Below are 24954 nucleotides of genomic sequence, written 5' to 3'. Positions count from 1 at the left end.
ACAATCTTAATTAATTAATTAATGTTATTAATTTATAATATTTCAATTTATTATAAAATGGAGAGAAACAATATGGAATTCTACATTGCATCTTAAAAGTGAAGTTTTTTTTTTTTTAAAAAACAACAACAAAGGTAGTATTTAAACAGAGTAGTGTTAAGACACTGGGGTCTGGCCAGGAATCACTACGTCACTACAGGGACAGTATATCAATGTTTGTAAGTTGACACAAGGCAATGGAATATTATTTTAATATACTCGACATATGCAAATTTAATGCTGCTTTTTTTTTTGGTCTTAAAGTTTTTAATTTGGAGACTTTCTCTCTTAAGTTTTTATTTCTTCAATGAGAGACTTACAACACAACTCTCCACAACCTCTGGTAACAAACAAAATCCAACATATGCTTCACATACCTTTTTGAGATGTCCTAGTCTAAGTTTGAAAATTTCTTCCTGTTCGTGATATTCTGCCAAAGTCAACCTGTCAAAAATAAAATTGGTTCTAGATATTAAGAATAATACTTATTATTTCTTATTAACAACCAGCTATGTAAAAGTAAAATTAATCCAATGGAAATAACAAAATATTGACAACTTTCAGTCCAAAATATATAAGGCAAATGTCCTTTAAAATACTCTTCAGAATACATATAGATGGAACAATGAACTAATATATATGTGGAATCTAATAAACCAAGTAAACAAACAGACAAAATATAAACAGACTCACAGATACAGAACAGACTGATAGCTGTCAGAGGGGAAAGGCTTGGGGTGCTGGGTGAAAAAGGTGAAGGGATTTAAGGAAAAAACCACAGCTCATAGACACAACACTGTGGCGATTACCAGAGGGAAAGTGGGGTGGGAGGAAGAAGAGGGTAAAGAGGGAATAAATGGTGACGGAAGGAGACTTGATTTGGGGTGGTGAACACACAATATACAGATGATGTATTATAGAATTGTACACCTGAAATCTATATCATTTCATTAACCAATGTCACCCCAATAAATCCAATAAATTTTTTAAAAAAAAATAATTTCCGAAGTGTTGAAGGTAAAGTTTCTTTTTTTTTTTTAAATTAAAATGTGAGATGAGAGATAAATTAAGGGAGGAAATATTCAACAACAAGGAATCAAGACTTAATGGCTTAAGAAATTCTCATCCTATCTAGAATATGAAATACACTAAAATTGAGGTTCACTGTCAGAAAAGTTGCTCTTAAAAAAAGTAAAAAAGGAAGAAAAAAGGACTGTGTAGCTGGACACCTTTTGCTAATACCCCAAAGAGGCCAGAATATTCAGTCACATAAGTAGTCTTTAGTAAGATGAAGAATAGTGTGACTCATAGATCCCCTCAGTCTTTTCAGAAGAACCCAAAAATATCGAAAGGATTATTTGGAACTCTGGAAGATCCCCTTGCCTAATGGGATGAATGCTTATTTCATACAAGGGAAATCTGTAAGATTCTTAAGAACTTTATACAGCAGAAAACACTACCAGCTTGGATTTAAAGGACAGAGAGTATAAAATGAAAGTCTGTCACCTGTCCCCCACCAAATTCTACAAACGAGAAACAGGCTGATAAAGCCACTCAGCTACAAATACATGATAACCTTCATGGAAGACTCTGCTGACAAAACCCTGGGTCCAGAAGGCAGAGCCTCAAGCCACAAATAATTATTAGCAGACCTTGAAACCAAATAGAGTTTGAGTTTGTCTGATGGATTTGAAGCTGCTTGGGATCAGTGACTCCTTTATTTTGCTGTTTGAACTGGAAACAGTTATCCCATGTCTATCCTCATCACTGTATTTTGGAAAAAGGTTAGCTTGTTTCTTGAGGTTCACAGAATAAGAGGAATTGTGTCTCAAGGCTAATTATACAGAGACTCACCCATACCAGATTTAGACCGTCTGAGCTGAAGAGATTTTAGATAAGACTTTGGATACTGTATTTTGGGTGAGGTTTTGAGTCTGTTGGGATAGGATGAATATATTTTGCATGTGGGAAGGATGTGAATCTTGGGTCAGAGGGCAGACTATGGTAGGCAGAATAATGGCTTCCCAAAGATGCTATGTCCCAACCTTTGGAACTTGTGAATGTTACCTTACTGAAAAAGGATTAAATGGGATTAAAGGCTGCCAATCAGCTGACCTTGAAATAAGATGATTATCCTGGATAATACAGCTATGAGTAAACAAAGCAAAAAAAATTTTATCGGAAGGAAACCGGAAAAAAAAAAAAAGCAAAAAAAAAAGCACAGAAGCGGTAACATCTGAACTTGGTTAAAGAAAAGCAGAAGGAAGCCAGTAAGAAGAAACAGCAGATATAGGGCCACAGTAACCCAAGAACATAGCAAATAGATGCAGAGATGCAAGCAAATAGAAAAATGAATACATACTGCGGACTAAGGAAGTTATCTACTCCTGATTTTTTGCTAAGAGTTTTAACCAAAGATCAGTGTTAAATATTATCTAATGTTTCTTATTTTGGCATCTGTTAAGATGACCATATAATCTTTCCCTTTATGTGGAAAATTACTTTAGTATTTCTAATGTTAAATCAACCTTGCATACCTAAAACAAATCAGGAGATCAAGGCCAAATCAACTTGGTCTTGACAGATTATCATTTTTATAAGATATATTTTATTTTAAACATATATATGTATTTTGATATATCTTTATTGATTTCAGAGAGAGGAAGGGAGAGGAAGCGAGAGAAACATCAATGATGAGAGGGAGTCGTTGATCGGCTGCCTCCTGCACGCCCCCTACTGGGTATCGAGCCTGAAACCCAGGCATGTTCCCTAATCAGGAACTGAACCTTGATCTCCTGGATCCTAGGTCGATGCTCAATTGCTGAGCCACGCCCGGGTGGGCAATATATATTTTAGGTTGCTAATTATTTAAGGCTTTTGCATTTTTGTGAGATTAACTACTAATGTTCCTTCCTTGTACAGACTTTGTTGATTTTGATACCAAGATTTTGTTGGCTTCATAAAATAAACTGGAAATATTTCTGCCTTAGATGTTCTTCAAAAAAGTTTTTAAAAGACTGACACTATTTCTTCCTTAAATGGTTGGTAGGCTACATAGATGAAGTCATCTGTATCTGTTGTCTTTGATCAAAGATTTTAATGAGAGATTCAATTTCTTTAATAGTTACAGAACTATTTGGATTTTATTTTTTCTAATGTCAACTTTGTTAAGTTTGATTTTTCTAGAAATTTATTCATTTCACAAAAATTTCAAATTTAAGCCATTTATAATTCAGGGTTGGCAAAAGTCGGTTTATAGTTGTGAGTACATAAAACGCAATTTATTCTTATATTATTAATTATTGTATTGTTTTCCATATGAAGAATTGTAAACCTACTTTTGCCCACCCTGTATTTTTTCATTTAAATATCTGTAGACTCTGTAGTAATATTCCTTTTTTCGTTTCTGATTATGGTTGTCTTCTTTTTTTCAGTTTCATTAGTGTTGGGGTTTTTTTAAACACACATTCCTTTTTTGAGATTGATTGTTTCTCTGTATTGAATGTTTGCTTACTGTATCATGAATTACTGTTCTTATGTTTTCCCTCTTCCTTCTTTGGCTAATTCTGCTGCTCACCTCCTAACTTAATGAAATAGGTGTTTAGTGTATAAAGTTTTAGTTTTTCTTCTTTTCCTATAAGTGTATACAAGGCTATAAATATCTCTTTAGATACTGTTTCAGATTTATCTCACAAATTTTGCTATGCAGCACTCTATCATTCATCTAAAAATATTTTCTTATTTCCATCTAGACTTTTCCACAATTCTTTTTGTTACTGACTTCTAGTCTAATTCCACTGTAGTCACAGAACATATTCTATATGATTCTAATCCTTTAAGTTTCACCCATGAGTCTACCAAATATTTAAGGACAAAATAATCCATCTTACACAAACTCTTGGAATCCTTTGAAATTTGTGACCTGACATGGTCGATTTTTATAAAAATACATATATATTTTTAAAATATAAAATACATATATATTTTAAAAATATATATATTCCGCAGATGTTAGGGGATGTGTCGATTAGGTTAAGTTTACCAATCCCTGTGAAATTTTCTAGACCCATATTGTTTGTTGTTTGTATCAGATCTACATGTTCTACTACTAAGAAATATATGTGTTGAAATCTCCCATTACAATTTGTGGATCTGTCAATATCTCCTTAAAGCACTATCAATTTTTAATTTATCTTAAAGCCATGATATTATGTGCATACAAATTTAGAATTATTACATGTTCCTGGTGATTTGAACCTTTCATAGCTATGAAATAACCACTTTATTTCTCATGAACATATAGATAAAATGAAAACAACTTAAAATATATTTAACATGAAGTCAAAATTTTTTTTTTTCCTCTTAAATCCTCAACAGGATTTTTTTAAAAATTGATTTTAGTCCTAGCCGGCAAGGCTCAGCAGGTGAGCAATGAATGACCTATGATCCAGGTGACTGCAGCTTGATTTCAGGTCAGGGCACATGCCCAGGTTGCAGGCTCGATCCCCAGTGTAGGAAGTGCAGGAGGCAGCCAATCACTGCCTCTCTCGTCATTGATGTTTCTTCCCTCCCTCTCCCTTCCCCTCTCTGAAATCAATAAAGACATATTTTAAAAAAGAAAGAAATAAAAAAATATTAAAAAAAATACTGATTTTAGCCCTAGCCAGTTTGGCTCAGTGGTTAGAGTGTCAGCCTGCGGACTGAAGGGTCCCGGGTTCGACTCCAGCCAAGGGCACCGACCTCGGTTGCAGGCTTGATCCCTGGCCCCAGTTGGGGTGTGTATGGAAGGCAACCAATTGATGTGTCTCTCTCACGTCGATGTTTCTCTTTTTCTCTCTCTCCATTCTACTCTCTCTGAAAAGCAATGGAGAAATATCCTCAGGTGAGGATTTAAAAAAAACGAAATTAAAAAACAAAAACAAAACTGATTTGAGAGAGAGGAAGGGGGAGAGAGACAGAGGAACACTGATATGAAAGAGAAACACTGGGTTGCCTCCTGTATGCATCCAGCAGGGATAGCACCTGTAGCCCTTCCGGTGTGTGGGAGGACATTCCAACCAACAGAGCCACCCGGCCAGGGCTAAAGTCCAAACCACAATTAAAATATATTCATAATGTACAATTAATGCAAGGATCACTTAGACATTATCTGTAGGTAATATTAGCTATGTGAACTATATAATAAAAGTGTTTGTGACTAAAATTAGAAACAACTACCTTAAAAACTTGACTGAATGTTGCTGAGAGCTAAAAATTTGTTAAGAACAGTAACGATGCGCAAGCGCTTTCCATGCGTCACCACATACATCCTTCAGCTCCATGATGTACATGCGGAAACAGGCTCTGAGAGGTCAAACAGCTTACCAAAATACCCTGACAAAGGCAAGGTTGGACTCCACATCTGTCTGAGCACAGGGCGTGAAGTTCTAGCCACTACATAGCAGTAACTTCATTTTCTATGTTAATTTCTTCATAGAAAAATAATTAAAGATTCATGATCTCTACTCTAATTATACTAGATATTCTGCACACACGGCAAAGCCTACCTCCCACCAAACAATGATTCAAAAGGAGTTTTTAGAAGACAGTTGCAGAGTATGGCTGCTAAAATCAAACTATAATAAACATGAATCAAAGTGCTTTTGTGGCTTTCCCCCTATTTAAATCTGCATCTGCATAAGGATGTAATCAAACTGCCGTGTAGTATCACCTCATTTGCCACTCCAAGAACACAAAGCAGCATAACTTCAGGGTTAGTCCTTAGTCAACATACACAATAAAATGGGATGGAAATGAGACAGGTCTATGATTATTAAACTATAGTTACAGCTGTTAGCGTCTTGGAAGCAAGCAGGAAGCTAAACACCTGTAACTAGAAAAATGGTCTGTTGAGTAAGAGAAAATGAAAATCAAATGCCTATGTATTGTAATTTAGTATTTACCTACCATTTTTCATATGCCAGGAGCTGTGCTAGATAGTAAGAATACATATAAAGATAAAATAGTGAGATAATTGGCTGTATTGTTGCCAACATAGGCAGGAATGTACAAAAGGCTATGGGCACCTCACTTGAGGGGGGGTGAACCTAGGAAGAAAAAAGGTTAGAGGACTTTCTATTGAAATTGGTATCTGAGCCAAATTTTCAAGGATGAATAGGAAATGAGGGGAAGAAAGGCAAGGAACAAGATGTACAAAGGCACAGAAAGCTAGTCAGTCCATTTAGAAAACTGAAAGAGTTTAATATCGGATACATAGGGCATAAGGATAGAGAGAAATAAGGAGGCCTGTAAAGGGTCTTCGAGAGAGTGAATTTTATCCAGATGGCTAGTGAAGGGAACATAAAAGTTACATGATGAGACACATAAGAAAACTAATCGAGGCTAGAGGTCAGAAGGTGCCAGATCAAAAGTACTTTATAAACTATCTTAAGACTTTGATGCTATCATTTAAGCAAGTTAGGGTTCTAAGGACAGAACAAAAGGATCATAATTTTATTTGGGGGAAAATGACTCTGTCTACAACGTAATACAAAGATGAAGAAACCAACAGAAGAGGTCCCTGACAGCAGGGAGTGGGGTTCAAAGCAGAGGTAAAACATCTTTCAAGAAAGGAGAAAAAGAACATATCCATATAAAACATCAAACAGGGTGTGTGTGTGTGTGTGTTTTCTACTCTCACGAACTTATGTAAGTTCTTGTAGAATAGAAAAGTTCAGGCACATCTGTATAGTATCTCCCCTTATCCAGAAGGAATACATTCCAAGACCCCCGGTGCACGCCCAAAACCATGGATAAATAACGAACCCTATGCATACTATGCTTTTCCTATACATACACACCTATGATAAAGTTTAATTTATAAATTAGGCACAGCAGGAGAGTAACAACAATAAAATAAGACAATTATTGCGCAGCAGGGTGTGGCTCAGCAGTTGAGCGTCGACCTAGGATCCAGGAGATCGGGGTTCGATTCCCAGTCAGGGCACATGCCCGGGTTGCGGGCTCGATCCCCAGTCGGGGCGTGCAGGAGGCAGCCGATCAATGACTCTCTCATCACTGATGTTTCTCTCTCTCTCTCTCCCCCTCCTTTCCTCTCTCTGAAATCAATAAAGATATATTTTGAAAAAAAAAAAAAAATTTATTAACAATACACTGTAAGAAAGGTTATGTGAATGTGTGCCCGTGCTCCCTCTCCCTCTCTCTCAAAATACCTTTTGTACTGTACTCACCTTTTCACTTAAAAGAAACACTTTAGGCTTCTCTTTGGCATATCTGAATTGCCAACATCACTACTCTTACGGTTTGGGGCCATTATTAAGTAAAATAAGAGTTACTTGAACACAAGCACTGCGGTACCACGACAGTCGACCTAATAACCAAGATGGCCAGTAAATGACTAATGAGCAGGCGGTGTACAGAGCATGGCTGCCCTCACTGGACAAAGGGAAGATGCACGTCCCCAGTGGGACAAAGTGGGTGATATGAGGTTTCATCACACTACTACTCAGAATAATATGCAACTTCAAACTTATAAACTGTTTATTTCTGGAATTTTCCCTTTAGTAATTTGGACCATGGTTGACCATGAGTAACTTAAACTGTGAAAAGCAAAACATGAATAAGGAAGGATACTGTGTATCAAAATTTTATCAATGGGATTGAATCATGATCTATATTGTTTTATTTTATGTTGTTTTAATATGTTCTTCCATATTTTCCAAATTTTCTATAAGTGTGTAACTATCTTTTAAAAATATCTTTGTCCCTTGAATTATAAAGAGTAATTCAGCATTAAAGCTAAAAATTTAGAAAACAAAGGAAAGCAGAAAGGAGAAAAACAATATCTATAATCTATCAATGTATTGCTTCCATAGGTTGAGAAAAATATATGGCAGCTATATTACTTAAGCTAGCATTCTCTTAGAAAAAAGAACATTAGAGAATATTATGCTAAGCGAAATAAGCCAGGCAGAGAAACACAAACCACATGATCTCACTTATATGTGGGATCTAAAGAACACAATAAACTGATGAACAAAGCCGGCTGAGTGACACAGAAGCATGGATCAGGCTGACGAATCTCAGAGGGGAGCAGTGGGGTGGGTGGGAAGAGATTAACCAAAGAACTTATATGCTTATGTGCATAACCCATGGACACAGAAAATAGTGTGGTGAAGGCCTGGGGAGGGGAGGGGGGAGTGGGGAGTGGGTGCCAGGTGGAGGGGAGTCAATGGGGAAAAAAGGGGACATCTGTAATTCTTTCAACAATAAATTTAGAAAAAAGAAAAAGGAACATTAATAACTGAAACACTCAGACATGAAAGAGGGGGCTCCAGTCTCCTCTTAGCTACCTAAATCTGTTTGTAAAAGAGGATTAATGTATCTCCACTTACAAAAGTAAAAATCAGGTATTTGTGGCTTATTAATTTAAAGAGAAATTTTCAATACTGCCTTCCCTCCTGGTTATAACTATTATTACTACTTAAGTATTAGTTTAATTATAAATAACATCCATTACTAACATTCATGCTCACTGGTTACAGTTTACAAAAAGGAAAATTAAAATGGAGGCTTACAGTTGTGGTAAATTTGGTCTAACAAAGGGATCATTTTCTGCCCCGTTGACTGCTTTGTTTTTCCTCTGTTTTGGTTCAGAATTGGTAGAGGGTGCCTGAGAATTATTTGCTGTGGGAGGTTTTCGTTTGGCTAGAAGTTTCCTTTGCCTTTCAATATCTTCCCTTTGTTGATTCACCCATTCTTGTTGCCTGTATAAAAATGAATTTGAAAAAGCATATTAACATTCCATTACTTTCATAGTGAAAACACGAAAACACATTAATAAACGTGAGAAGTCATAATACAGATTTGTACCTTTTTCGTCCCTCCCTTGTGAGCCAGCTGGTACTCACATTCTAGGTCTCATCTGAACGAGACCTCCTTTCTAAATGAGGTAGCCCTTAAACTCCCTAGTCTAGGGAAAGATGTGTTGCCATATATATTCTCATGGTGCCTTGTAGCTCCCCACATCGTCTCCTTTCTAATACCTTTCCTGTAGATACTCTATCAGAATGGTCTGACTGGACTACATCACTCCATGAGAACAGACCCTACACATCTATTTTATATCCTATTGCATTCCTAGTGTCCAACACAGAAACTGATACATACTAGGTATTAAAAAAATACAGGGATTGGCAAAAGTATGTTTTCAGTTGTTTGTATGGATAAAGATATGCAGGTTATGGTTATTACAACAGCTTTATTAACTCTGTGTTTCACATACTCACAACTGTAAACCTCCTTTTGCCCACGTGTGAATTTGTTGAATGAACTATACCTGCTATTAAAAAAGAACTAGCCTAGCTGGTGTGGCTTAGTGGTTGAGTGTCAAACCATGAACCAAGAGGTTATTGGTTCGATTCCCAGTCAGGGCACACACCAGGGTTTCCAGCTTGATCCCCAGTAGGGGGTGTGCAGGAGGCAGCCCACAGCTGTTTCTCAACGATGTTTCTATCTCTCTATTCCCTTCCCTTCCTCTCTCAAATCAATAAAAACATATTAAACACATACACACACACACACACACACACACACACACACACAAACCTAACAAAGTATGGGGTAGATTTTATACATGCGTTTCATCACTCAGTGTTTGTAGAAAACTTATAGAAGACAAATATGAACTTAAGTATTACGGGCAAGTGATATTTTGAAATGAAACAAAAATTGACCTCAATATAAGAAATTTAGAAAGACGACATTCTCACAATTTAAAGGAAACAGAAAAAAATAAATTAGTATGGCTTTCAAAAATGGGCAATTAATAAAAGTAAAAACATTACTGCTACCCATTCAGGAATCTAAAGCTTACTAATTCTAGAAACTAATATCAGGTTTATAAAAATACAGGTTGGAGATTTTAGCAATTTGACCAGAGTATTAAGCAGGTAACAGTGAGGCTTTTTTAAAACATCCCATCATACAACACATTAAGCTTATTCTAATGGTTAACCATGTTGCCTTTTGGGTCACCTCACCATGCTAACAAAAAATTTTACAACTATACATGATAATGCAACTTAGTTTTAGAACAAGTATTTCAATTCCTTGCTCCCCCACCCACATTCAAATCAGAACTACAGAACTTCTACTCTGGTGATGCTGAGTTGGCTTTACAAACATTTCCTTTTCCTGTGGTTCTAGCCAGGTAGCAGTAAAACATGGTAGGAGTAAAAGAATCAATAATCACCTAGGCAGAAGAGTAAAAGAGTTGAGGAAAATCTCAAGAACAGCAAAGCCTGAACAAGACTCTAATCCAGTGTTCAAGTGAAAGTGGAAATAAATCATTTCAACTTATTTAAAAAGTTAATTTTTAAAGACAGTTTGGAGAATAAACAAGATGTTATAAATGAAACTGAACTTCAATAACCCTAATGATTAAAATTCTAATGGAAAGTAAAAAAACAACTGGAATGGATAGCTAATACCTGATTATTTAGGAATGGCCATACAATTTAGAGCCTACTGATTTAATATTTCTAATTTTTATTTACTTCTCATTCTCCAACTACTTTGGGTTATATCACTGATACACAATGAGAAACAGCTTGATTCAGTTGGTCAGAGCGTTGTCCTGATATGCCAAGGATGCAGGTTTGAACCCCAGCCAGGTCAGGGCACATACAAGAATCGACCAATGAGTGCATAAATAAGTGAAACAAATTGCTCTTTCTCTCATCAGTAAATTAAATTTTAAATAGTTAAAAAAAGCCCTCTTCACCATCTTTCATCCTTTCCGGAAGCTGCAGCCATGAAGGTCGAGCTGTGCAGTTTCAGTGGCTACAAGATCTACCCTAGACAAGGTAGGTGCTACGCCAGGACCGATGGAAGGTTTTCCAATTTCTTAATGCAAAATGTGAGTCAGCATTACTTTTCAAGAGGAATCTTTGACAGAAAAACTGGACTGTCCTCTACAGAAGCACAAAAAGGGACAGTCAGAAGAAATTCAAAAGAAAAGAACCCGCCGCACAGTCAAATTCCAGAGGGCCATCACTGGTGCATCTCTTGCTTAGGTAACAACGAAGAGGAACCAGAAACCTGAAGTTAGGAAAGCTCAAAGGGAACAAGCTATCGGGGCTGCCAAGGAAGCAAAAAAAGCTAAACAAGCATCTAAAAAGACAGCAGTGGCTGCTGCTAAGGCTCCCACAAAGGCACCACCTAAGCAAAAATCTGAAGCCTGTAAAGGTTGCTGCTCCCCGTGCTGGCGGAAAACGCCAAGTTGGCAGGTGAGATTTTTAAATAAAGACCTGACTAAAAAAAAAAAAAAAAGTTAAAAAAGATGTGTATGTAACAACACACCGTAGACCCTCAATAATACTTATTAGTGATAAGAAATGTGACAATTTTTTAAAACTCTAGATTGCCAGTTTATTATAAAAGGATATAATGCAGGAATAGCCTCAAGAAGAAATGCACAGGCCACCTCTCCATCTGACCTCACATTTTACCCTCTTTCCAGAACAGCCCACTACCCACAGAATTAAAACCTTAACTCCCCAGCATCACAAGACACTGTCTTTCACTCCCCTGGTACACCTAACGTCCAGCACAGCAGGGCTGAACAGAGGCTGCCTAAGTCCACTGTGATGCAGAGAAGGCCATGCTGTGATGAGTCGTGGGCACGTGTCTGAAACAGCCATTTTTACATGATGAGCAATGCTTTGTGAAATAACGCTTTGCCTCCATTTTCCATTTAACGGGATTGACTCTGATTTAGATGCTGACACTACTCCTGCTTTTCACGGTTTAAAAAAAATTTCCCAGCAAAGGAGGAGCAATATAGATCCTGGTTCCTCAGCATATAACCAGTTCTAACTTATCCTTTCCACCATCTGAACTCAAGGAAACATAGTAACAATGATTTTTTTGTTTTAAAGTTTACCTCAAAAACACTAAAGCCACATGTTCAACTGATTTATGAGTTACTGTATCTGAGGCAGAAAAAAAGCTGTTACTGTCTTTTTTGTAGAAATAGAGAGTAGGCAAGTACTAAATATCAACACTTAAGAATTGGAGAATAAGAAAAAAACCTAAGCAGAAAAATCCCAAGATATATATACACATGAATATAAATCTCCCAATGAAAATTAAATGTTCAACAATTTTACTCTTAAATCATCTATAAAGCTAGAAGGTCAGTTTGCATTTTGGAAAGTCGTGTTTAGAATAATACATCATACCATACAGATGACTGCTAACTAGGCAAGAAGTCTGCTAAAATGTTACCTTTGTTTTAGGTTCCTTTCAAATGTACTAAATTCTGTGATCTCAAAGAGTAGGAGGAATAGATGTAGAACATAATTCCAAATCTATAATCACTGAAAGTAATGAAAATCCAAGGGAATACTAAATTTTTAAAAATGTAGTAAGAATGACTAACTTCACAAGATTCTGAAATGCAAAACCATCCGTCCATTGTTCAGTGAATGAAGCACCATGTCTAACTGTTGTGAAGTGTCCAAGGCGTAATCTGTCCTGCATACTCTTCTCCCGGCTTGACAGTTTTTCTTGATTACTCTGAAAAAAGGAGGAAAAATCATCACTCAATTATGTTCATTTAAATTTTAAAAGCATACAAGGCAAAAGGGGCTAGTAAAAGGAAAGGAAAACTGCATCGAACTTTTAACATACCTTTTCAATAAGCAGTTTCTTGCTCATTGATATGCACTTATTTAATCGTTCTTTGTATTTTTCAAGTAATTTTTGTTGTTCATCTATTTGCCGTCTGAGATCACAGTTAGCCTACAACGTAAGTAGAAAACGGAAAAGTCCTATAAGTTGTACATGTGAGACACTTACAAATAATAAGTTACATAAAGAAAAAAGGATTAATAATATTAAATATTTCAGAATGATACTAAAAATTTTTTAAAAAACATCTGCTTACCATGGGGTAATACTGTTAAATGCTGCTTATGTAGTGGAAAGTTCATGGAATTTGTATCCATACTACATGGGTTCAAATCCACTCTAAGTTATTTGAATCTTAGTTGTCTTATTTTTAAAATTGAGGCAATGACATCTACTTAAGTTAGTTAAAAATGACTGAAATATAGTATATAAAGTGTCTAACACTTAAAAATGAATGTAGTTCTTTTCCATCTTTTGTAATTACTAAAAAACTTTCTCCATTCAACTTGTGGATGACACTGTAGATGCCTATCCAATAGCTAAACATTCCCACCACCCCACCTTTCTTGGCAAAAATATACCAATTTTGTCGACTTTGTAGGCAGCCACATGCTCAGGGAAGGGACCTCTCTCTAAACTCAGGAGATGAGTGTGATTAGTCTAGTATAGTGACAAGAGAATAACTTGGAGGGCTCATTGGAACACAGATTGCTGGTGCCCATCCCCAGAGTTTCTGAATCAGTACATGAGAGGTAGGGTCTGAAAATTTATTTCTATTAAGTTCCCCAGTAATGCTGATGCTTCTGACCTGGGGAATCATACTTTGAGAACCACAGGTCTAGGTCAATCATGGTGGAAGCCAAAAGACAGTGGCATAATAAATCAAAAATGCTGGGAGATAACAGCTACCAACCTAAAATTATATACCTAATAATATTTTTTCCCCCAAGAAAAAGGGTAAAATAAAGATACTTTATGAAGAACATAAATGGAATTTGGCACCAACAGTTCCTCATCATTACATCAGAAGCAATTCAAACAAAACCCCAACAACTGTGTGTTCGTGTATAACTTGAAAAACTGATTCTCACATTTCTCTAAGCTGCGAAGGGCCAAATATCGCCAAAAAGAGGATGACATTTGTTCAAACACATAGCAAGATTTAAACAGAGGGCCACATAAGGGGACATTTGTAATACTTTCAACAATAAAGATAGATTTAAAAAAGAGGAAGCTATAGCAGTTATGATGAGCTGAATGTATTTTCTCCTTCCTCAATAATGAAAAACCAGTATTTTACTCTGGACGGGTAGCTAGAAGACACACTCCCAGCTTCCCCACAGCTAAGGAATGGAATACACAGAGCTGTCTGTTGCTATTACCTTCCTCTTATCTACTAAGAATGTACAGATACATGTAATAAACCACAAAGAAACGCAAAGGCACAGTGAACACAAAACTCAGAATGGTCGTGAACGGTAAAGGGATGGGAGGCACTAAATGTGATGGGATCGGGAAAGGCCCACTGGATGCCTCAAAGTAGTGATCACTATGGTAGGTTCATGGATGTTGGTTTTACTGAGTTTCTATACCGGTGGTTCTCAAAGCTGGCTGAAATTAGAATTACCTGAGGAGCTTTTAAAACTACCAGTGTATAAGCCCTATATCACATCAATTTAATCAGAACCCCTCAGGGTGGAGCTCTGATAGTACTTTTATATAGTGCCTCCCATCCTCCAGTGATTCCAAGAGCCGTAAGAATCACTGCTTTATAATTTACTCACATTATAAGTTCACTTTCTGATGTGTCTTTTTATAAAGTTTCCACTAAAAATCTCAGGATTGCAGCAGTTACTTCATCTTGTGTAACAGCAAATGTCACGTTTATAACAAAATCAATTAACTTTAAAACTAACATGAAATGGATATCTTTGTCTTATGGTAGTTGATCAAATAAATTTTATTAACTTCCTTCTATTTCTCCAACTGTTTCTCAATTCACATTTTAAAGAGCTAATAAAATAATTTTCACTTTAAAGTTGATATTTTCATCAGGTACTTATACAACCAGAAAAGGCTTATTTTTTTTCCAGGTATACAATTTTTTACAATGCTAAGTATTTTCTCAACAGTTTTACTATTGCCAAATAGTCTTTTCTCTCCCTCTCCATGACTTACTACTTACCCTGAGCAAGTCATCTATACGACCTTCCTTCTTTTCCAGGTCCTGGTTTTTATTACTTTCTAATGCTGCTAATTTCAGCATTGTGAGATCAGTCTAAATGAAAGAAAGCTATTTTATTATCTCCATTACATATATATAATTAACTCACATTATAAGTACACTTTTGATGTGCCTTTTTTTATCATTGCATGTAAACATAAAATTAGATTTTACTCTGATTCTAAAAAGCTAAGCAAATATTTGATTTTGTGTGTGTATGCAGGAAGTATCCCAAAAAGCCTGAGTGAAGTTTTAAGTTTTAATCAGAAGTGCTACAAACTTACAAAGGAACATTTAAAGATTAAGTATTTAAAAATTTAGAATATTGATGTAATTCATCATTACAATTCAATATAACCAATGCTTTACGCTATCAACTCTGGTTTTTTTAAATGGCAAAAACTTTCATGAGCTGTTCACTGACTTAAAGTAATGTACTTATTATCTTAGCCTAAAGATCATCCAAAAAAAGTAGTTTTGATGCATGTACAACAGTTTAGACATGACCTAACAGAAAAAGTCTCATGGCAATAAATCGGGCAACTGAGGTGGCCAAGCAAAAACCTCAACTCTCCCAATCCTTGGTCTGAGACAGTGCCACCCTAAAACTGTCATATGTAAAAAGTTGAAATAAAAAACTTAGTTCTCAAAATTAATAAAACTAAGTAAGTGTAAAAGGTATCTGATTAAATTTCTAAATGATTTTTCTAAGTGTGTAGCATATATGAATATATATAAATATAGACACCCAAAATGAAAGGCTTTGAGGTCCACTTATAATAAATGTAACAGCTTCATGAAGACACTGATTGTATGTATTTGGATGTTAAGTTCAAAAAGAATCAGAAAACAGAACTGACATGTTATGGTTATTCTGTTTAATTTGTTTTAAACACCTATATATTTAAACAGTGTGTAATAAAAGACAAGATGAGAGTCAATTGGGTATTTCAATTTCCTGCCCCTTACAAATTGTTTTGTTTTGTTTAATAATAATGACTATGTCCGAAACAAAGAGAAAACATGAGTTGTTTGTACCAAGTTGGAATAAATTCCAATAACTATTTACCTGAGTAATTTTAAAGGATAACTGCTTTGGTTGTACAATAGGGTGGTCCACAAAAGCTATTGCAGTAGGAGAAGGGCTATTAGGTCGAACCTTAAAAAAAAAAAAAAAAAAAAAAAAATTTAAATTTTTACATTAGCAAGGAAAAAAAAAATAGGCTTCTATTTAGCAACAACTACTTAATTTTTTTTTTTAAATCCTCACCCAAGGATATGTCTATTGATTTGGGGGGGGGCGGGGATGATGGGCAGGGAGTGGGGGGGATGGACGGCACCACAGATGTGAGAGAGAAACATCCATCAGTTGACTGGAAATCATCCCACCACCTTTTGGTATACAGGACAATGCTTCAACTAACTGAGTAACCTGGCCAGGGCAACATTTCTTAAGTTTTTGTCAGGATAATAAACTTAATTAAAACATAACTGACTATAAAACTTTTAATTACCATTTATTCAGTAAACATTTATTGAGTACCTCCATCACATAAGGTGCAGTGAGCGATAACTATATATTCCCTGCCCTCAAGCTTATATTCTAGTGCCATAAAAGAAACTGTAATGCTTTCAATCAGTTAAATAAAACAAGGCCAATATATCATGTTAAAACAAAAATGTTAAAAACAGATTATTACAGTTCAAAAAATAAAACTGAAGAACTTAATACAGAACTCTTGGTACTAGGGACAATAATGCATGCTCATATATAGTATAATATCAACTTATGGTTTATCTAGTATTAGTACTAGTTTTAAACACATTCATTGAAAACAGAAGACTACATTACTGTATCAATACTAACACTAAAATTCTTAACATTTATTGTTGAATATTATGCTTTACTTTGTATATGGCAATATGATGTGCCTTAGGCACAAAATGATTAAGAAACACCTAAGTATATGTCTACAGACAAGGACCAGTAGGTGGTACACTGGACGTACAATCAGGGTACTTAAATAAGAGATACTCTGATTTTCAAAAATCTTTAATTCATCTTTAAGTTACTGAAAGCCAATATTGTTTTTCTGGTTAGCCACTGAACTTTCACATGATGAAAGTAAAGAAAAAAATGAAATCCAACATGTAAAACAATGCAGATAAAAGAAATACTATGTCTTAAAACATTAGCAACAAACCAAAAAGTTATAATTTTCAGGTCCAAAATCCTCCTCCTATACTGAATCAAATAATCTGAGGCTGATGGCTAGCAATCTTTTTCTTAAAGATACCCAGAAAGGAATTATGCTATCATTTTAGTGGTCAAGAAATTTAATTCATAAGAAAGTTAAAAATTAGAGTTACTGAATATGAACTGATACAAGAGTATTCATATTAGTCCCACAGGCTCAGCAACATTCTTTTACACCAACATTTCTTCTTGGGTATAATTAATTCAGGAAAACTTTAACTTAAGAATTTCACTTTCGGAAATAAAGTTCTAATAACACTGGATTACTAAAAAGGACTCAATTCAGCTCACAGGAGGATTAAAAAAAAATAAACATTAATATATATAGAAGTTCTCAATTAAGACAGCAAATTATAAAAGTGGTTCAGTATACATAACTCCCTAGACATAAGACTATGCACGCAGAAGCTTACAGATGAGGAAGGGGTGGAATGTGAGTGTGAATTCTGAGGAGAACGGATTGCGGGAGGTATGCCTCTTACTGGACTTGAGCCATTTCCACCTTGGTACTGAGGGAAAAAGGAAACACTATTAAAACAGGCTTAGATAAATGTTATTTTAGACATAGCATTAAGAATTAATTTAAATATATCTTATTTTAAATTAAATCCAGGAGTCATTTAAATAGATCAAGAAAAAGCAAAACTAATGTTAGTCACAGCTTAGTCCTAAAAGACGAGAGAGAATACTGATCATAAGAACATGACGAGACTACATCTGGTACAGACCCTATTTCTTGAACATTCTGACTATATGTAACTTGTTACTGTGGCAGACTCAAAGACAAATTAATTCCCCCAAAGCAATGAACATAACTCATTTTTCTTTAAAATTTTAGCACAAAACTAAAGTCTAAGACTCAACAATAACTTTAAGCGTTGTAGTGATAGCTATGACATGATGTTATTACATTATAAATGTTTGTTGAATCATTATAACCCCTAATCCCAAAAAACTTTAACATGTTTACATGCAGATGTTAGTGAACATAATCAACCATCTTAAAACAGAATTGTCATTTTCAAGATCTGTTAAATATCTGAATGTTTGTAGCACTATATAAAAGAATTCTACAGACCACATCCTTTCCCTTGAACAGCACACAATGTAACAAAAATCCATTCTTTCTTACATGTATGATGTGTAACAGTGCATGACTTAGTTATACAGGAAGGGAAGGCACCTTATCTGTTCCATAGCTACCTTACTCATTTCTCATGTTTCTGTACAAGAGGGAGGAGAAAACCTGCTGTTACTGGCTTCCTCTCAGGGTATTCAGCATGAGCAGCAGATTCCTAGTGTGTTCCTTAAACAACTTTCTGCAACCTAGGGACTTTGTGTAAATTTTTTAATCTATAGTGCCCAGCATAACACCCAGAACATAGTAGGCATTCAAGAGACTTGAGATTTTATTTCAACTGATCCCACCTTTGGCAAAGAGTCTTAATGATATTAACAGCGAGGGACTGACCTCCACTGAAGAGCATTAGGTATCTTGTGCTTAGCATCAGTTTTACCTTAGATTCTGTAAACCCAAAAAACAATGGAGGGTAGAAAACAATTTTTTAATGCAGCCCTTCCCCTAATTAGCAAATCCTGTTCTCATTCTCAAGTAAATATAAATATTTTCAACTGAGTAGATCATTGTTGTTTTAATAATCATATTAATGCTTTATAAAAGTGTTTCTGTGTAGGAGCAAAGAAACATTACAAATTGGCTAGGAATCTAAATTTACCAATGTTTATTATTTTCAGGGACTCTTAGATTGACATTATTTAATCTCCATCCATAGGGCTCAAATGTTGCTGTGGTGTAGTAAATCCTATGTTGACAGTAGAAAGAATTCTGAACTGGAGGATATTAGACTTTAAGTTCTACTCTTTGCTCTTCCATTTACAATGTGCCATTTAGTAGGCTACTTTACATTTCTGGTCTTTAGTTTCCTCACCTGTAAATACCTATTTTGCAGATCTCCCAAGTTGTTATAAGCAAATATGTGAGAAAGTACTTTGAAAATTATGCCATCCCAATGTGGAATTTTAATGTTCCTAGGAAGACAGGACATCACACAGACTGAAGTTTTGCTCTAATCAAATAGATAATCAAAAGTTGACTTTGTATTCCAAAGAAATTATCTCAGCCCATAACAGAATTATATTAAGAACTAGAGATGTTCCTCAATGAACTTACTTCAAAATAGTCGCTAATTTTGTGGCCACGTCCCCCAATACTTTTTCCTAAAATATAAAAGTGAAAAGTTTTATAGTATTAAAGTCAGTCATTAATATTACTTAATGTCTCCTAATCTCATTAAAGCAAATCACATGAATTTTTTTAAAAAGCTAAGAGGCAGCTGCATAATTGACAAACTGATTCATACCTGTAAATAATAATCAGAAAGCTTTGGTTAACACAAACTATAACAAATTGACAATAACTTTCTTTAATATGAATGCTATTTCTAAAAATGTTTTCATTCTCTAAAAAGTTATTTCCAAATTTATAGGCTGTTTTTTAATAACTAGATTTTAAATATTGTACTTACATGACCATATATTGATACAATGATTCAAATCATTACAGGTCACAGCTCTTTAATTAAAAGTTTTGCTCTACAATGGACTCAGTTTTATAAAAATTGAATTAGGAAGTTGCTAAGAAATATGGAGTTTAGAGATACTTTTTTGGATGGGAGTTATCCACCCTTCTCTGGAACTATATAGAATACATGATTTCTTCAAGTTACAAAAGAAATAATAATGACACCACAGAAACAAAAGTTTTGTATAAAATAGATTTATCAATTCAATACTGACATATTCATCTATTCATCTATTTTATTCAACAAGTATTTCTTGAGTGGTTACTATGTGCCAGGCATTACTGAGGTGAACAAACAATATATTTAGAAGTTCAACAACCTTAAATTCATACTTGGAACAAGGTAGGAAAATTTAAAAAAACACAAAAACTAAGAATGAACTCAGGACTATAAATGCTACCTAGAAAATTTGAAGAATAATTTTGTACGGTTTATTTAGAGGTCGGAAAAGACTGTAAATGTTTTATATGAAAGGAATTCCCCTTTGCTTCTAACAACTTTCCTGGATTCTGAAGAAGTGCTATTTTTAAATGAACACAGACGTTTTTGGTTACCTATCCCACAAGCTGTTTGCCCAATTGAACCCCAATTGTTCTGTTATCATTCCTTCCCCTATACAGCACATGCAACTTTGGGGGAAGTTGACTCTTTTCCAGCCTCGATTCCTAGTTCCTCTTCTGGTTAGAAATCCAATTTTGTTCAGGTATCATCCCTTTTCCATAAAGCCTGTATTTCTAAGGGGAACTTTAACCCACTTTTAGTTTCAGAGATGGGCCTGATATTTTTAAGGGCAATAATACCTTTGTTGGACATAACTGGTTTTGGAATGGACACATGACCCAACTCTGGTCAATAGAAAGACTGGAGAGGTTGCTCTAGACTGGAAGAAGTCACTTCAAAGAAAAAGGGGAAAAAAACAAACAGAAAACCAGCCCTTTACTTTTTTGTCTGAGTGTAGGCCTCTTTGGGTTCATCTTGTTTGGGTCGCTCTGTGCTTCCTGGACTTGTGTGCCTATTTCCTGCACCAGGTTAGGAAAGTTTTCTGTCATTATGTCTTTGAATAGGTTTTCAATCCTTGCTCTGTTATTCTCTTCTGATACCCCTCTATACACATGTTCGTACACTTGCTATTGTCCCAGAGGCCCCTTAATCCAGTCCTTTTCTTAAAGTAAATTCGAGTGGGGAAACCTATATGAGTAAATCCAATTAAAACTGGCAACCATAAGAAAATCAGACAGTTCTACATATGGCAGGCCATTAAAAAAAAAAAAAAAAAAAAGTGGGTTCTTAAAAGACGTAGGTTGGATTAACCAACACAGAAGTCCTACCCTATTTTGGGACCTGTTTTTAATTGAGTTTTTAAATCTAAAGTTGAAACTAACATAATTAATTTATCTTTACATTATTAAGTTCCAAGTTAACCAAAATGTGGGGAACTACACTAAGACCAAAAAGGAGCTCAGGACAGACTGAGATAAAAAATACCACACACCTAGAGAAAGGTGCTATAATGACTTCACTCCTTCCTTCTGCAAAGACAGTTGCTACAAGCACATTCCTTGATGCCCATGCCACACGTAAAAATAATAGTAAGTCACAGGTTAATGGCCCTAGACCTTAAAGAGTAATCATGTAACATATGTATAAAATCGTCATTATATAGGTTTTAACAGCCCACTTTATTATATTTAATAGTGAGTGGCCAAATTAAATGACAATACTATTTTGTTGTCCATTACAAGAAATTTTGAAGTCTAATGAAAATAATTTTCTTAGCTCACATCACAAAATGTAGGTATGCAAAAAGTGATAACAGATATGAAAAAAAGATGGTGCTTTAATAAAAGTCTCCCAATTATTTTTATATAGTCTTTTTAAAAAAATAAAATAAAATAAAAGGATTTAGTATGTTTGGGTACTCGTTTTAAAGTGAGATCTAAAGTTCTTATTCAATCCATAATTCATGTAAAAAGAGAAAAATGAAAGGTGTCAAGGTAATGCTAGCCAGATGCTTGACACTTAGTATTAGCAGATCTTCATTTGGCCCAAGGCCATTAGGGTTTAAAGTGCAAGAGGTGTAAAATAAGTTAGGTAAGTGAGCCAAAAAACCGGGGAAATGTCAAAAAGCCGAAACAGTAACCACACACTATCTATGCTACAAAAAGATTCCAATTTCATATTATTTCTTCTGCAAAGTACATTACTAAACTATTATTAAATGCAGAAATTACATAATAGCTATAAAAATCACAAAAACATGAAATTACTTATTTTACAATTAAACTATTAACTGATTAAAAATCAGAATAACTATAAATGCCTATTTGGCTCTGATGGAAGATTTTTGCTTCACTTACCCTGACTACTTTCATTCTGGTTTTCTGCTTTTCTCTTTCGTCCTCTGGAGGATTCCGATTGTTTCTTCTCTGGTGTCTACAGAAAGCAAAGTTAACAGAATTTTAAATCACAGTTTTAACATGTAAAATTATTATAGTATAAAAAGATTTTTATTTTTAAAGTAAAATAGTATTGTTTTGCTCAATAGTGCTCACACAACAAAATGTGTACGTACACAGAATTTTTTAAAAAAATATTCTTGCTGTGCAAATTTCTAAAATTTGCAGTATAGAAGACCTTGTACACATTACTTGAAAGTCACAATTACAGAATTTGACTTGAGACAAATGAAAGATCTGAGCATAATTAGCCATTAAAAGATGCCCTTTAAATTCTTAACTGGATAGGGCAAAATAACAACAAAAACAACAATAAAACCTTAAGTTTTTCCTATTTATTTTCTACTATTCATACATAAGTTTGTTTATAAAAGTAAATTTGGATAAGGGGGAAAAAAAAAGCATAACTCAAATCCTGATATATACAATCTCTACTAAAAGGAGCATTCACCTAAATGCCAACAATTATTATCCAGTAACTATTAGAGTAAATTGAAGATTATACTCTAGAACAAGGGTCAGCAAACTACAGCCTACTGACCAAATCTGGCTGGATATCTGTTTTTGTAGAGTCCATTATCTAAGCATGACTTACACATTCTTAAATGACTAAAAATTTTATTTTATTTATTTATTTTTTAATTTTAAAAGTCAGCCTGGCCAGCATCAACCTAGGATCCAGGCGGTCGGGGTTCGATTCCTGGTCAGGGCGCATTCCCGTGTTGCGAGCTCTATCCCCAGTCGGGGGCGTGCAGGAGGCAGCCGATCAATGACTCTCTCATCAATGATGTTTCTATCTCTCTCTCCCCCTCTCCTTTCTTCTCTCTGAGAGCAATAAAGATATATTTTTAAAAAAGTCTTTTTAAAGTCAAAACAAGAATATTTTGTGATATGAAAATTATAAGAAATTTAAATTTCAGTGTCCATAAATAAAGTTTTATTGGAACACAGCCACTCTCATTCATTTATATATTTTATATGGTTGCTTTCATATTACAACATTAGTGTTTAGTAGTTCCAACAGAGACTACGTGGCCCACAAAGCCTAAAATAGCTGGCCCTTTACAGAAAAAGTTAGCAGACCCCTGCCCTATATAATGGCTTGTTTTCAAATGACAGATTTGTTCTTTTAACTGACAGCAAGTATTTTCATCAGGCCAAAATAACAAGTAATTTTTGTGGAGTATGACAGACTGTTGTGCTTAGATAGAATGAAAACCAAGGCAATGGCACAGGGCCTTCAAATTCTAGAAGCTTGGCAAGTATGTGTAGTGCCAGAACAAATATGTGAATGAATGAAACATCAAAACGGCTTAAATGAATCTCTAAAGGCAATGCGGTACCAAAACAGGGAAGGGACCTAATCCATACCTCTCTGAGTAGTTCTATGAATGACAATACATAACCTAACTCATACTGAACATCTAGGATTCCTCTAAGTATTATTTTGGGGATTTTAAGTTCTCCTCCATTTTGCCAACACAATAACAGATTCAGAGAGGCTGAAGTCAATGGTACCAGTCTTTCAATTCTTTAAAGACAGGAGTCATATCTTCTCCCCACGTCACAGCTCCCACCCACATGCCTAGCACATAATTATTACTTTATAAAAGCATGAATATTAAATCACTTATTCAGGTGTCAAGGGAATCAGGAGTCAAATCCAATTCTGTATATTTCCAAGGCCTAAATGCATTTTTTTCTCTACGTGACATGTATTATGCCCTACAACAAGAACCGAATCAATCAACTATACAAAAATATTTCAAATTTTTATTAAGTTTGTAAGTAAAATTCATTATGTCTGTGATTTGCCTATACGTTTTCACATGACAAACCAGAGAACTTAAATCCACAGTAACTTGCAATCTACTCAGGAGGTAGACTGATGTACCAGAAATTTAGGGTAAATAGTTCATTAGTTTGGTTTCACTGTTAAAATTAAAACTCAAACTTAAACAATTACCAATGTTCTATTTTCCTCAGAATAAAAATATCACCAAATTTAAAATTTTAACAGTTTTATAAAGAACCCTAAAGTCTATCTTAAAACAAAAAGATTCCCAAATAATAACATGAAACATCAATATATATATATAGGTAGATATAATTAATTTAAAATATAAATAAATTGAATAAAATATAAATACATCTTCACCTTTAATTATATATATATGTATATATATACGTATATATATACACATACATACACACACACACACATAAAATTTAAGGTTAAGAAGGTATGGTTTTTCAGAACAGATTTATACTAATTTTTAAACATGGCAGGATCCTCCTTGAACTCTGTATCTTAAATCTTGACTACTTCTGAATAAATAAACAAAGAAACCACACAAAATAACACAATTCTGGAAGTTACACTGGAAACAATTCCTATCTAGAAAACTAAAGAAAATATATATAATGTCCTTAATGGCTATACATTATTTTCTAAAGCGTATTACAAGGAAAACTGGATGGGTGGTAGATTGAGAGGCTCATTTTAAAAGAAGGGGGTAATGAGGTGGCTCCACTGGCATGAACAGTCAGATTTATTTACTGCCAGGCTTCTAAGAACCATTAAAATGCTAACATTTACTGGCTATTTCCAAAAGGGGGATGAGATGGAAAGATACAATATATGTAGAAATTCTCAAACTTATTTGGGATAACATTCACTAT

The 24954-nt window shown here is 34.8% G+C and overlaps 1 protein-coding gene and 1 pseudogene across 1 annotated transcript in view; one reads left to right on the top strand and one right to left on the bottom strand.

Annotated features, from left to right (window-relative positions):
- Positions 1–24954, bottom strand: part of TLK1 (tousled like kinase 1) — a 118419-nt gene that overhangs the window by 27425 nt on the left and 66040 nt on the right. Inside the window, exons 4-12 of the mRNA XM_016203243.2 lie at positions 22174–22249; positions 19405–19451; positions 17627–17722; positions 16026–16115; positions 14918–15010; positions 12733–12843; positions 12482–12618; positions 8616–8804; positions 417–483 (exon numbers count right to left, since the gene is read on the bottom strand). Of these exons, the coding sequence (XP_016058729.1) occupies positions 417–483; positions 8616–8804; positions 12482–12618; positions 12733–12843; positions 14918–15010; positions 16026–16115; positions 17627–17722; positions 19405–19451; positions 22174–22249 (906 nt within the window). The remainder of the gene's footprint in view (positions 1–416; positions 484–8615; positions 8805–12481; positions 12619–12732; positions 12844–14917; positions 15011–16025; positions 16116–17626; positions 17723–19404; positions 19452–22173; positions 22250–24954) is intronic.
- On the top strand, positions 10853–11331 carry LOC107544681 (large ribosomal subunit protein eL24 pseudogene; annotated as a pseudogene).

The sequence above is a fragment of the Miniopterus natalensis genome, chromosome 8, assembly GCF_054644295.1.
Source record: "Miniopterus natalensis isolate mMinNat1 chromosome 8, mMinNat1.hap1, whole genome shotgun sequence".
NCBI classification, from domain to species: domain Eukaryota; kingdom Metazoa; phylum Chordata; class Mammalia; order Chiroptera; family Miniopteridae; genus Miniopterus; species Miniopterus natalensis.
Note: the sequence above shows the minus strand (reverse complement) of the source record. Positions and strands in the feature narration are given on the sequence as shown.